This window comes from Peromyscus leucopus, chromosome 14, assembly GCF_004664715.2.
Source record: "Peromyscus leucopus breed LL Stock chromosome 14, UCI_PerLeu_2.1, whole genome shotgun sequence".
NCBI classification, from domain to species: Eukaryota; Metazoa; Chordata; class Mammalia; order Rodentia; family Cricetidae; genus Peromyscus; species Peromyscus leucopus.
In genome coordinates, this window is record NC_051075.1 from 81,003,851 (window position 1) to 81,018,115 (window position 14,265).

A 14,265-nucleotide genomic window follows, 5' to 3' on the forward strand; every position below is an offset into this window, starting at 1 on the left:
CAGGTTAACCTGAATCCTAAACTGCTTCAGTCATGAAACAAAACTGAGGCTCTGTCCTCTGTCTCTGGAAGTAATGGCAGGAAGCCGAAAAGTATAAGAAGACATGAAGACTGAGATCTTTAGGTTTTTGAGCTTTTAGATTTTAGCAGCAGATCAGCTGAGATCCATTCAGATGAGGACTCGGAGGCTTACAGTTTAGGAAATAAGATCAGCTGTGAAGTTAGAAAGGTGAGGTTAGATGTGTCTTGTTTATTTTACTGATCTTCCAGTGTTCACCCCAATACCTGCCTCTGGGTTTGTTTTTATTAATAAGACCGTTAAAGATTCATGCTACAATATATAGTTTGCTTTCATTTTCACAAAGTTAGCCACTTGGCAAGAAAATGCCCTTGCCTCTACTGCTGACAGCATGCTATTCAAATTGGAGAAGCAGGACACAAAAGAAGTTGATGCTGACATTTGTTATGACAAGGTAGGACATTTTTCAGAATTTCCTGCTTCCACATAAAAGTCTGTCAGATATTCTGGGCTTGTAGGCCCAAAGATGGATGCCCCAATGTTGCAGAAGAAACTTGAAGTGACTGACTAGGCAGCCCGATGACTCTGTCTTTTCTATAGTTTTGGAAGTTGTTTGCTCTGCATTACCTGTTTACCAGTTAATATTATATTTTTCTTGAGTCGCTTGATGAGGTTGAAGACTGGATATTTATAATTTCAATTTTCCTTAATTGTGATAGAAAGTAAATTAGGTACAAAACTTTGAAATCACTAAAAGAAGATAAATAATGGAGTATATTATCAGAATTGGCCAAATACAAATGGACTGTACATTGTGAATATAATTTTTACTTGATAATTGTTCTTATTGTATATGGTTTCATTTTGTTAAAGTTAATACCTTTCTTTTTTAATTCAGACAATACTTAATAATTGTTCTTACTATATATAGTTTTACTATGTGAAAGTTAAAATCTTCCCTTTATAATTAGACAAAAAGGGAGAATTTAGTTTGCACTGTCACTCCAAGACTGCCCATAAAATTAAACCTTGATTTAGAGAGGATGGATTCCACATTTAGCCAGCCAGAATAAACCATAGTGTGTTTGGCTGACCCAGATGAAGACAGAGAGACACAGGAAGGAATAGGGAGGGGATGAAAAAGCTTTGAAGGATTTTTTCAGTCTGGAAAGGTGGAAGAAAGGGTCAGCTAATGGTTTCTCTGAGGCTTTGTGGATCTATCAGGTTTATACCCTAATATCATACTCTCAAGTTTCTTTTATTTTTCGAATGATAAATGTAATTGCTGTTACAACAATGATATTTTTCTTCAGGAGAATATCTGTTGCCTGGGAGCATCCTATTATGTAAATCTTCTCTAAAAACTGAAGAAGGTCACAGGCATTCTTGGGTCCTTATGACATTATTTGGCATTTCAAAGTGCTCTCTTGAGAAATGTCAACATCCAATATTCCCATTCTATGTCACAAATTAATTATACCCTCACATATTTGTCTAATACTATATTGAGCCTGGTATTTTCAGATGCTGTAGAATCCTATGGTATAACTTTGGGAGCACATGACCTGAGAGTGTGGCCTCATCAGGAGCCTCCTTACTCACAAGACCCATGCATCTGTCCTTGTATGTACATCATTGAGTGTACAGAAGACACCAAAGAGAAAGGAAAATATATAATATGATCCATCACTTATTGACTGGTAAACCAGCAACACAAACTCTTGGACTGTTCACTTAGGTCACATATACATATTTCATGGACTCTGTGACATGAAACAATGTTGATGATTCCCTTATCTATAAACAGTACAATGTGTAAAGTGAGACTGAGGGGCCTGATATGAACACAAGGAAGCATCAGTGAGGTAAACATTTGTTACACACACACACACACACACACACACACACACACACACACACACACACACACATTTGGTATTCCTTTCACCAACAATTGAGGTCATGGCAAGACAAAGAGATGGGTCTGTGATTAGACCCTGTGCCTTGTAGAAAACTCAGCCTTTGGAAACATGGGTATTTTTTCATTCCTCTCTTCATTTACTTTAGAATAACAATCTTCTGTGCAGTTTTCTTAGCTCCCTCAGTCTTTTTCCTCTAAGGATCCATATCTAATTTATGATTGTACAGAAAATACAAGAACTTTGTTTCTTGGCTCTCAGTGGACATCCATTAATTAATATTTTTGAAAACAGTTAAACAAAGTCTTTTGGAAATGAGAAGCCATCACCACAATGGCCAGTCTCACACATCAGCCTGGCTGGACCAAATTTACAGTTACCAAGCCATTCACTAGTACATTTGTGTCTGTGAAGCTTTTGTGGCCATGATATTAAAGTCTCAATTTCCTGTTAGTCAGGAACAGTCCTCACACAACTCTATGTACCTGATGATGGAAGAGCAGTACAGATAAAATGAAATTGCTTTTTAGAAGCAGCTTTAGCTCTTGCCCCATTCCTGCAGTTTTTCCCAGAGCTTATTGGACCCCAGAGCATCCCAGCCTCTGTTATGACATCATCACAGGTGAGACAAGTTCAAGACAATCTGTGCATGCCTGGATCAGTTCTAAGATGTCATCACACTTTCACTGAAAAATATCATTCCCTGTTCTGTAGCTGGAAGAATCTGTCCCACCCGCAGGTACCTGGATAACCAGTCAAAGACTTAATATTAATTACAATTTGTTTGGTCTATGGCTCAGGCTTCTTGCTAGCTAGCTGTTACATCTTAAATTAACCCATAATTATTAATCTATGTATCAACATATGTCTTATAGCTTTACCTGAGTTTATTACATCTTCATCCTCCTGGCAGCTCTCAACATCTCCTTCACTCCACCTTCCTTCTCCCTGTATCTTTGCTTGAATTTTCCACCTGGCTATAACCTGTCTTGCCATAGGCCAGAGAAGCTTCTTTTTTAACCAATGGTAGCAACACATATTCACAGCATACAGACAGATCATCCCACAGTACTTTCCCCTTTCAGTATAATAAAAAGGAAGGTTTTCATTTTAGCATAGTAAAATTACATATAACAAAACAGTTATCAAACAAGAATTACAGTTGCAATATCTAGTCTTCTTGTATTTGGCTAAATTAAAGAAAATACTCTACAATATATCCTATTGTTGTGAGTCTGAAGTTTTATATCTAACTTATATTTTATCATAACTAAGGAAAACAATAATTATAACTATCTAGTCTTCAACTCCATCAAAGACCCCAGAAAAATATAACATTATCGGAGTAAACAAGAAGAACATTGTAAGCAACTCCCAAAATTATAGAAATGACTTAGACATCTAGCTGTCTAGATAGTCACCCAAAGATCCTCTGCAGTATTAGAGCAGCCATCTCAGTCTACATGTTCAGAGTCTGTCAGACATTTTAGTGAAGCAGGAAATTTGAAGGATTGTTCCATCTATTTTGTCAAAGTTCATCAGATATCATTAAAATGTTCTGCAGAATGTCTGGAAGTTTCTTCTGTGAAGTAGGAACCTGGAGGACCAACTCATCTTGATTGGCAAAGTTCTGTGGTCACTTTTTTATGGGTCCTGCATGTCCAGTTTATACAACATACTGACAACAATCCAGGCAAGAGCACTTTTTTGCCCAGTGGCTAACTTTTGCCACAAAGAAAGCAAACTTCATAAGGATTTTCTTCAATGCCCATCATGTTCTCTGAAGTAGATTGGTTTTGCAAGAAGCAGATGTGACTCAATGTCCAGTAAAGGCTAAGTTCTTAAAACATGTTAAATGCCATATTCTGTAGGTCTTTGAGGTGTTTGAAAATTATCTAGCTAATTGAAATATATCTTTGTATACCTAGAAATCTTAGTTAATGTGACTATAAATTTCATTATAATAGATGATTAACAATTAATCTGTATTTCTTAATGATACATTACAATTTTAAATGAGTTGCAAAACCATAATACCTTAAACAAGAGTAGAAATATACATACAGTATAACAAAGTTAACTTTAAATTTATCAATAAACCAAAATCCATACCAATGTAAAGTATTTTGAGATTAACTGTTGTCTCCTGGATCAAAGTAGACTCAATAATCCATCCCCTTCAATTATTTCTATATTATATCCCCCTTTTTTGTTTAGAAAGAGATTGCATTTATAATAAGCTCCCTTTAAATAAAAACAAACATTTATAAACAATATTTCGGAAATTTTGGCATAGCTTTTCATACTACTTCCTGCTGATTGTGGACACTGACAATCTTATGGGGATCCTGAGAAATTTTAGAATTGTGTTTAATTCTTGTCTGTAGTAGTCTGTCAGGCTGCATCTTCTCATCCAGTAGCCTTGCAGTTGCATGTTGGAACATCTGGGCTTTCACTCCCATTGAAGACCTCTCTGGGGGGTGTTCCTTGATGGAACCATATTAACCTGGAAATAATTCATAGCTTCTCATCTTCTGTGGAAACAAAAGCAGAACCCCCTTTTCCAAAGCAACATATCTTCTGACTTAAACCTTGTAATCAAGATATTTCTAAAATATATAGGTTGGTTCAATCTAGCAGTCTTTACACTCAAGGATCTCAAAGGAGTTAAAAATCCCAAGGACAGCACAATAATAATCAGCAACTTGTGTATTTTCCATTTTACATGCTGATTATAATTTTTATTACTCTATTTCCTTTTTAAGGACTTTATCATCCCCCCAAAGTCTACATGTATCTTTAAATACAGTGTAACCTGTTGAGAGGTTTTCCCATCTGGAGATGTCTTTATTGAGCATCTGTAATCGTTTTCTGACCAGGAGAGTTTTTATATTGCTAAGCTGCATGACTAGGAACAAAGCATGGCTGTGGTTGCTGGCTACACACTATTTGTCTTTTCAATGTGGTGCAGGTAACAATTCGTCACCCTTACCTCCTCAATTCTGGGAAACAATAATAGGAAGTAAGCAGCTGTGTTTTTTAAGCTCAAAACTGTGCTTTCAAGCCCAAAGGCAGTAGCTGGGAGAATCCTCTGTACCACAGCCTGTGGGAGAGAATGCAGAAATCTGGATGCCACTTAGCTCGTGACATCTGGCGACCAGCTCCATCTCTTGAGCAGTTGTGAGGACACATGTCTCTGCACTGCTTATGGCATGAGATTATGAGACTAGGAATCCCAGTATGGATCTGTTTCCGTGTGTTTAGAATCTTTTTAAAAACTTTTTCAGGTCTATGTGGTCAAAGCCTGATAGTGGGTGCCAAATATAGCCAGAAGAATCTCTCCTACCCACTGGTAACCAAATTACCAATCAGAGGCTTAATATTAATTGCAAACTGTTTTGTCTATTTTTCAGGTTTCTTGCTAGCTAACTCCTACATCTTAAATTAACCCACAATTACTAATCTGTGTATCACCATGTCTCATGGCTTTACCTGAGTTTATTACATCTTGGTCCTCCTGGCAGCTCTCAGCGTCTCCCTCACTCTACCTTTCTTCTCCCTGTATCTTTGTTTGATTTCCTGCCTGGCTATAACCTTGCTTGCCACAGGAAACAGCAGCTTCTTTTTTAACCAATAGTAGCAACACATATTCACAGCATACAGAAAAACCATACCACAGCACAGTTCTCGCACAGTGACATCACCCATAAGATCCCAACATGCCAGTGAGGAATCATCAGCTTTTCCCATGTTCCTGTAGGGTCTAAATTTGAGTATGTCAGAACTTCACATAAAGAACCTTACCCAGATTTTGCCATAGCGACTACACATCGTGTTTGCTAGGGAGGTGGCATAAATAAGTCATAGGCATGATTCTGGAAGAAAGAAAATGGATGAGCATGTTAATAGAAAATTCCTTAGGCACATTAAATTCAGGGAAATTATTTGAGTAAAAACAAAACATAAATATTAAAGAAGAAATCAAAAGACATGTTGCCTGTTGAGTGTATCATGAACTTCATGCAGCTAACTGATGCTCAGGGTGTGTTACTGGCTGCATTGTCCTCACAGTCTCAGTCATGGGGCTTCACACACATTTTGTCATCAGTTCCACACCTGTGTCTCGTGTGCACATATTTTGTGAGGACAAAGGTGAGAGTGAAGGTCATCAGGGTCTTTGGGTCTCTGACCTGACTTATTTCCTTGTTGGCTCTAACTTGAATCCTTCAGTGTTTTCATGATGGTAAATGTTAAGACTCTTTCCTGAGTTTAGGGCTCCACAATTTCCATTCCTTTTGGATTTTTCAGGACCTGATCCAGGTCCCCATACAGAATCACTTCCTCTCTATTTGATGTTTTGCATTTGTTCAGATCAGAATATATCATATACAATAAAAGTTACACATAAAAATGCTGTCAAGTGGTTCAAGTTCTTGAAACACAAGAATCCTTGAGTATGACCAATACTCCCAGTTCTTCATTGCTACAAAAAGCTGGATGTGGCATAAAACAAGAAGTCCCACCTCTGGAATGTGGAGACAGTGTTATCAATGTGGAACACTGGGCAAACAGTCTAGCTGGTTAGTGATATCCAGACCCAGTGATAGATTTTTGTCTCAAACACTATGATGTAGTTTGGTAGAGAAAAACATCTCATGTCAACATCATCAGAACTACACACATACACACGAACATACACAGAGAAAAAGGGGAAGGGAGAGAGGGAATGACAGACAGAGAGAGATGGAGGGAGGGATGAATATATAGAGAAAAATATAATACAAAACTAAAACCACATAACAATGGATAAAGAATCTTGAATAACATTTGGACACTTCAAGGATTACTATACATTATAGCTTTAAAGAGAATCCTTGAGTGTAATATAGAGAATCAGCCAAGAAACAGAGGCCAGCTCTTTAGGCCTCTCTCAACAGGCTCATCCAAGACCCACACATCTCTGTCCTGTCAGCACCCCCTGCTGGTCCTGGGCACACTGCATGTAGGTTTGTGCTGCAGGCCGCAGGAATATCATAAGAACTCAGCTGGTTATGGCAATGTCACTACCTGGAGGAATCAGGAAATTCCTCCAGAGGAAGCCAAATCCCAAGGAGTTTTTGGTGTTACTTGGCTTGTTATATATCAGCTGTATTCTATTATGAAAATCATGTGTGCCTTCATAGTTTTCCCAATTGATTTTTCCCTAAGAAGGGCTAACAATGTGGACTGATCACTCTCTAGACATACACATTCCAGGCATTTGGAGAACAGCCTCAGGAAAGACTTTCTCTGGAATCAGATATCTCCCCTAGCCACTTTCAAGGACTAAAGGAGACATCACCCAGGTGGTCACCCAATTTCTGAGGATTAACAGTGATAACAACCCACAGGCGAGTCTCCTGACTTAAGGTAAATTCCACAAGGGGACACCGCCTAGGTCAGGTAGACATTAAGTAATAGCTTTACACAATTTAGCTCAGACCCCTCCTTTCTTACAGCCTTACTAACTTTATAGGCCGCTAACTACTTACCTAACCACTTCTAGGAATATTTAGATAACCTTCTGTGCTAACAGCTATGCTCAGCCAGAACTCCCAGTTCAAGCCTCCCTGTAATTATCATTATTGGTAGCATCCGGCCAGGTCCATCACCAGATGGAGGAAAGTACCTTATTAGAGATACCTCTGTACTCTCTAAGAACAGACTTAAGCATCCAGGCTACCTGTTTGAGAAGGCCTGGTGGATGTGCTAATTAAGCTTAACTTCCTCCTTTCCCAACCCTTACCTCCAGTTCCAGATCTCCCTTTAACTATCACCAGAGGCATCTAGCTGTACACAGGTTGCCTAGAGACTGAGCACACTTTCCCCCACCCTGCAGAAAAACGGCAGACAGCTTGGACAGATAGGAGCCATAGGAAAAAAGAAGACAGTTTTATTTTCTCCCATTGACCTAGCAACTTATAGATTTTTAACATCCTTTACCAAACACATTTAAGGTTATAGTTGTGCACGTAAGATCCCTCTTCTTAGATATTAGTCACTTCCCCTTTGGGTCACAAATGGTAATTAACAACTAGTGCCCATCTTTGTAATTCTTATCAACCCTCCATTTGATCCTGATAGCGGACAATCACTGCCTGAGGAAGTTCAGGCTGAGTGTCCTGGGTGGAGGGGAGGATTGTGATTTTGGGGAGATATATAACTGTAAAGCAGAGGACAGAGAGAGGAAAGAAGAGAATGGAAGAACTAGACAGGTAAGAACCTGAGAGGAATGAACTGAGATGGGGAAAAACTAGATTGAAGGGCTAGAAGAGAGGACTAGAGGAACGAGATGGAAGATGAGGAAGAGCCAGATGAGAGAGAAGGAGACGGGAGAGGAGCTGATAGGGGAAAGAACTAGATAGATGAGAACCTAGAAGGGACAGAACTAGATGAAGGAATTAAGAAAGAACCTAGAGGGGATCGCTGACAAGTGTAGAGAGAAATCAGGCTAAAGATGACCTAAATATGAGAGCAGAATATAAGCTTATAACTGTCACAGAATAATAAAGTATATGGACTAAGGAGTTTTGTGTACATAGATTCATTTCTTTTCATCAAAGATTAATTATCAGCTGGTTGTAGATTCTTCTCGGACCCTGGGAGGGGACTATCGAGGGGCTGGACCCCCCTAGCCCCCGATAGGTTTGTGTCTGAGTCCACAGTCAATTTGTACCACTGTGCTTCTGGCACAATAATACGTGGCTGTGTCTTCAGATTTCAGACTGCTCATTTCCAGGTACAGGCTGTTCTTGGCATTGTCTCTGGAGATGGTGAATCGGCCCTTCACAGCATCGGCATATCTGATGGTACCACCACTATTACTAATGTATGCGACCCACTCCAGTCCTTTCCCTGGAGCCTGGCGGACCCAGTTCATGTCATAGCTACTGAAGGTGAATCCAGAGGCTGCACAGGAGAGTTTCAGGGACTTTCCAGGCTGCACTAGGCCTCCCCCAGACTCCACCAGCTGCACCTCACACTGGACCCCTTCAAACAGAGAATTCTGCTTAGAAAACTGTCCAGAAGCCAAATTTTCTCTTTCTTATTTCCACACAACACACAGTATCCTCTCTCTACTAATTACCTCTTAAAATAAAGACAAGGAAAAATAAACTGAGCCTCAAGTCCATGGTGAGTGTTCTGTGTTCAGTGCAAATCACTGAGTGGGAAGACTTGGGAATCCAGGGCTGGGCTCCTCTGCCAGAGCTGCAGGGTCAGGGCAGGGCTGGTTTTCATGAGCACAGAGAAGTCTTATTTGCATATTGCCCTGCTATAGGAACCACTGGGATTGGACCCAGGGAGGAAGGCAGTGCTCAGAGCAGATATAAGAAATCAAAGTCATTGATGACAGATGTACACATAGTACTGTAGTTCTGTATGGAACCTTCCTTACCTCATTTAGTTATCTTTGTGCAGGTGCTCAGAACATGCTGTTTTTCCACACTGTCATGTCATTTGGTGAAATTAACAACACCACACACACACAGTTGTGTTTCTCTATAGGAGCTCAGTCTTTCTCACTGTCTAAGCTGTACATGGCTTCTCTCATATGTGGATCTTGGACAGGGTCACACCTCCCTGGAGAGGTTAACAGAACACCTTGCTTGTGACAGGAACACTTTGGAATTATCTGATTTTCACATATTTATGAGACAACGCTGTCATCAGGACATAAGAGGACTATAGATGAGACATCCCTTGTCACTGCCTCTCTCCTGCCTCTTGGTTGCTATGAAAACATTCCTATCTGCAGCAAACTCACTTGTTCTGCACCCTGAAATTCTCTCATTGCCTCCTTTAAACTCCCAGTTTCCATTATCTTCTTTCATCTTTACACCAGGAAACACATGATTGTAGTTTAATTGCAGATCTTACCTTTTCCTGAGCGGCTGATGTATGTAGATAGTTACTAGAGAGCCTCCATTCCATGCAGGAGCCTTCCCAGGATAAATGACTTTCCACACATCTTATGATAAGCTAGACAATTTGGTCAGTGTTTGGTCTGATGTGCCCACCTTGTGTGAGGTCCATGGTGAGTGTGATGCTCATCCAAGACTCAATGCCTATGCCTGACCTTCCTGTTTTACTTGAATCCTGTACTGTCAACTATGAAACCTAAGTGAGGCTCTGCCTTGAGTCTATGGGAGCCCACTTTTTAGAATCCCTAAATTATTTCAGAATCTGATCCTGGTACCCACAGGAGAGTTAGTTCTTCCCTGTATGATAGTTACCATCTTGTTTGGGTCAGAGTACATCTTACATTTAAACATATGCACCATAGTTGAAATTACTGTTTTTTATTTGAACAATTTAAATATGACTGTATACCATTCTTGTAGAGAGTTTTTCTGAGATACTTTCCTGTGAAGTGGACAGGCAGCGCCGATGTCAGGAGCCCTTCATGCCCCTCTGCTATTGCTTAGGGGGATTCTGAACTCTCTTCATTTCCACCAGCCCCTTATGGCCATAAGTACATCCTGCTTATGTCTATGCTCATATTAATATGTTTTCTGTGTGTAGTGTTCATACAGCAATACAGGATTATATCATTGAATTTCAGACTATGCATTATAAGCTACAGAGTATTCTTGGAATTGTCATTGGATATGGTCAGTTTTTCTTTAATACAGTTTATGTATTTTATCTGAACACCAGTCTAAGACGTATGAGATCCCTTTCAGACCCAGTCCATATAGTAATCACTGAATGTAAATCCATATGGTACAAGGGGATTTAGAAGGTCACCGCAGTCTGTAACAATCCTTCCCCGGACTCTACCAGCTATTCCTCTCATTGGACACCGGCAAATGCCAAGATTTTGATCAGGAAACGGTCACATGTGTCCACCTTCCTTCTTACTCATGTCCACTCATCCCCAGAATTTCTTCTTTGTAATGAATAGCTCTTTATAAGAATAACAAGGAGAACCCAGGCCAGCCTCAATTGCATTGTGAACATTCTGTGTCCAGTGTTTATCAATGAATGGGCAGATCTGGGAATCTGAGAGTGCACTCCTCTACTGCAGCTGCAGGGTCAAGACATGGCTGGTTTCTATGAGCAGAATGATGTCCTGTTTGTATGTTTTCCTGTCTGTGTATGTTCTCTTGACCTGTGCTCAAGGGAGCCTATGCTCAGTGCAGATGTCACAATCATGATGGACACTGTATGAATGATGGAATTCAAGAAAACCTAACTTGTAATATGGTTGTACTCTATAAATATTCAACACTCAAGCATCTCAAGGCTCATTTACATCATTGTGGCTCCTTACATAACAGAGTTGTCTGTAATTCTGTAAGGAAGCCTGGTTCCCAGACAGGCAGGTTTAAAGTTATACGTTGTGGCAGGTTTGACTGCAATGTCACTCCAAGACCACAGATAAAGTTAAACCTTGATTCAGAGGTCAATCAGAGTAGCTGCTGCATCTGGCATCCAGTGCATGGCCTTAGATCACACCAGGGCTGCAAAGCTGACACCACTGTGGCCAGCTTTGCCCCCTCACCCCAGACCCTCCCAGTCAGTCATGGGCCTTTCTTGCTGCAGTCTCTTTGAGGCAGTCTCTGACCACAGCCCACCCTCCTGGCCTTAAACACTGCAGGCCACTGGGCCAGAGTGAGCAGCCCACCACCAGCTGGCTCTGTCATTCAGGTCACCTGTGCCCTTGCACACCTTGTGCCTAAGCCTGGCCTTGCACTGCCTGTGCCCTCTGCCCAGTGTGCAGTGCAGTGACAGCCAGCAGTGGTCTCCTTGTTCTCCCTGGGCAGCTGTGCACCACTGCTCATGGCAGGTGTCCTGGGAGCCTTCTGTACTGCATCCCAGGTCCGTGGGCTTTTCCTACCCATTTCCCTAAGTCTGCATTTCAGGAGGTCACTGCAGCTCCCTGCACAGAGGAGAATGCTGCCCTCCCTGCCCACACAGCTGAGCATCATCACAGCAGCTGGTCACCCCTGCACAGTTCTTCCTATGCTGTCATCATCAGCAGGTCTTTTTTTTTGAGACTGTGGGCATTGGTAGATTTCTTATGTCGCACTCTTTGGTAGTTATCAAACCACTTTTTAAAGGATAAAATATGAAATACCAAAATGATAGTAACTTTGATCAATGTAATATCAAACCCCACTGAATTGGTTATCACTTGATTTAACTTTTCCATTTTTAAGGCATCCATTGTGGAACTCTCTGTACCACAATATTGCTTACCATTTTGAACATGAGAAAGTCTTCTTTCCTCATTCCTCCTTTCAGTATTCTCAGGTGTCTCTCAAGATCAGCTATTTTCAGCAGACATATAAGGAAATGGTCATTTTGTAGTCCCAATTCAATTAAAAGTTCAAGCTAGCTTTGGAGTTGGAGTGTGGCTCTCCCCTTCTCTAGCTCCTAGCATACTTGTTAAAAGGAATAACCAAAGTCTCTGTCTCATTTCAGAAAAGCCAACTGGTATAAAATAGAAAAAACAAATTAAAGGACTAATCTATTGTCACTAATTTCCTTAGATTTTATTTTGACTCTTTAAAACTTTTCTTAAAGTGTAAGTATCTTCTCATTTTATATAGTTAACACACACACACACACACACACACACACACACACACACACACACACATATATATATATATATATATATATAAACTTTATTTCATTTTATAATGGTCATTTTGAATACACACTAATTCTAGAATAAGCTTCTTCTAACTTTCTGTAAATGATTTCTTGCTTGACGCTGAAGTAGGTTAATATGATAAATCCACAGGAGTCTGTTTAAGGAGCATTAGGGAAATTTATTAAGGTAAATTGAGGAAGTACACTCATGAATACAGAATGGAGTGGACAGCTGAAGTCATCCTCTGATCTGACTGGGAGCGATCGATCTAGCAGGCAGCAGGGGAAAGGGACTCCTGACCCTTCTCCCTTTCCCTTTAAGAGATTACATACATCAAGAAGCACTACCTCCTTCAAGCCCTATAGCCCAAGGTCATGGGTGGAGCCAATACTGCTACATTTCCCCTTTTTGTACAAATAAGAAGGTTCTAGACCCAATTCAATATATATACAATAACAATGACTATCAAGTACTATCCAGGAATAACAAATGGTAATAACATAAACAAAAACAGAACTACAATCAACAATAACAACATCGAACAAGAAACACATGCTAAATGTCCAGAGATGCCCAGGTCATAGGTAGATGGCAAATTACTGAGATTACTACAAAAGCTGTTCAATCTGAATATTCTAACTTTAGAATCTAAAATGTTCTTTGCTAAGATATGAGAGGATTATAACTGTAAAAGTCTTCAACCTCATTAAAGACCTGAGAAGGAAAACAATGTTACTTGACAAAACAGGAAGTGCAAACAAGCAATTTCCCAATTTTTTTTACAAGAATAGACAGAGATATCTAGCAGCCTGGACAGTTACCTAAAGTTTCTCAACACTGTGGGGCATGCAATTTGGATACAGGCCTAGAATATCTGACAGATCATTTTCAGAAGCAGGAAAATTTGAAAGACCATCTTACCCTGTGTTGGCAGAGTTTAGTAGTCACTTTTCCTTTTGTCCTGCTCATCCAGAAAGGACAGCATGCATACTGTCAGCAGTTGAGGCAGGACAGTTCTTTGCCCAGCAGGCCATTTTGTGCCAAGAAGAAGACAAATTTCCAAACTGAGTGTCTTTGAAGCTCCACATTATCTCAGGAGTAGATCAGTGCTACCAGGAATAATCATGCCTCACATCAACAGAATTCTAAGTTATTCTTCAGGTCTATGAAGTGTTTGAAGACTACCCATTCATCTAACATAAGTTTCTGTAACTCTGGAAAAACCTAATTAACATAACTACTCATAGGTGACTACTAATCTGCAAGCCTTACTTACCTAAATAACCTAAGGAGAAAGTATTCACAATAACATGGTGAGCAATCCGTAAGCATTGTACAGTATAAGGACAATGACTTCAAATTTATGGCAATACAAAAAATATCTTAAGCAGAGTTAGTAAGGTATAGTTCAATTTCCAGGTCATCCAGTGTCTGATAACACCAGGCTAAAAAATAAAAATAAATAAACAAATAAAAGGAAGAAGGGACCATGTGAAATCTCTCTTCTCTCCAAAAGAAAGAGAGGAGAGAGATGCCAGCCTGCCACTGAAGGGGAACAAGGTGCTAGCAGACTGGTAACAAATACCCCAGCCATGTGGCAACATATAGATTATAGGAGTGAATTAAATTAAGTTCAAAGAGCTATCTAATATAAGATGACACACAGGCTATCTTTTGTTTTTTTTT

General features: G+C 40.0%; 1 gene segment (V, D, J or C); it reads right to left on the bottom strand.

Moving 5' to 3' along the window:
• Positions 1-8,607: 8,607 nt before the first annotated feature.
• Positions 8,608-9,808, bottom strand: LOC119089074. The segment is given in 2 exon segments: positions 8,608-8,966; positions 9,742-9,808. Coding segments are annotated over 2 exon segments (426 nt in total).
• Positions 9,809-14,265: the final 4,457 nt, after the last annotated feature.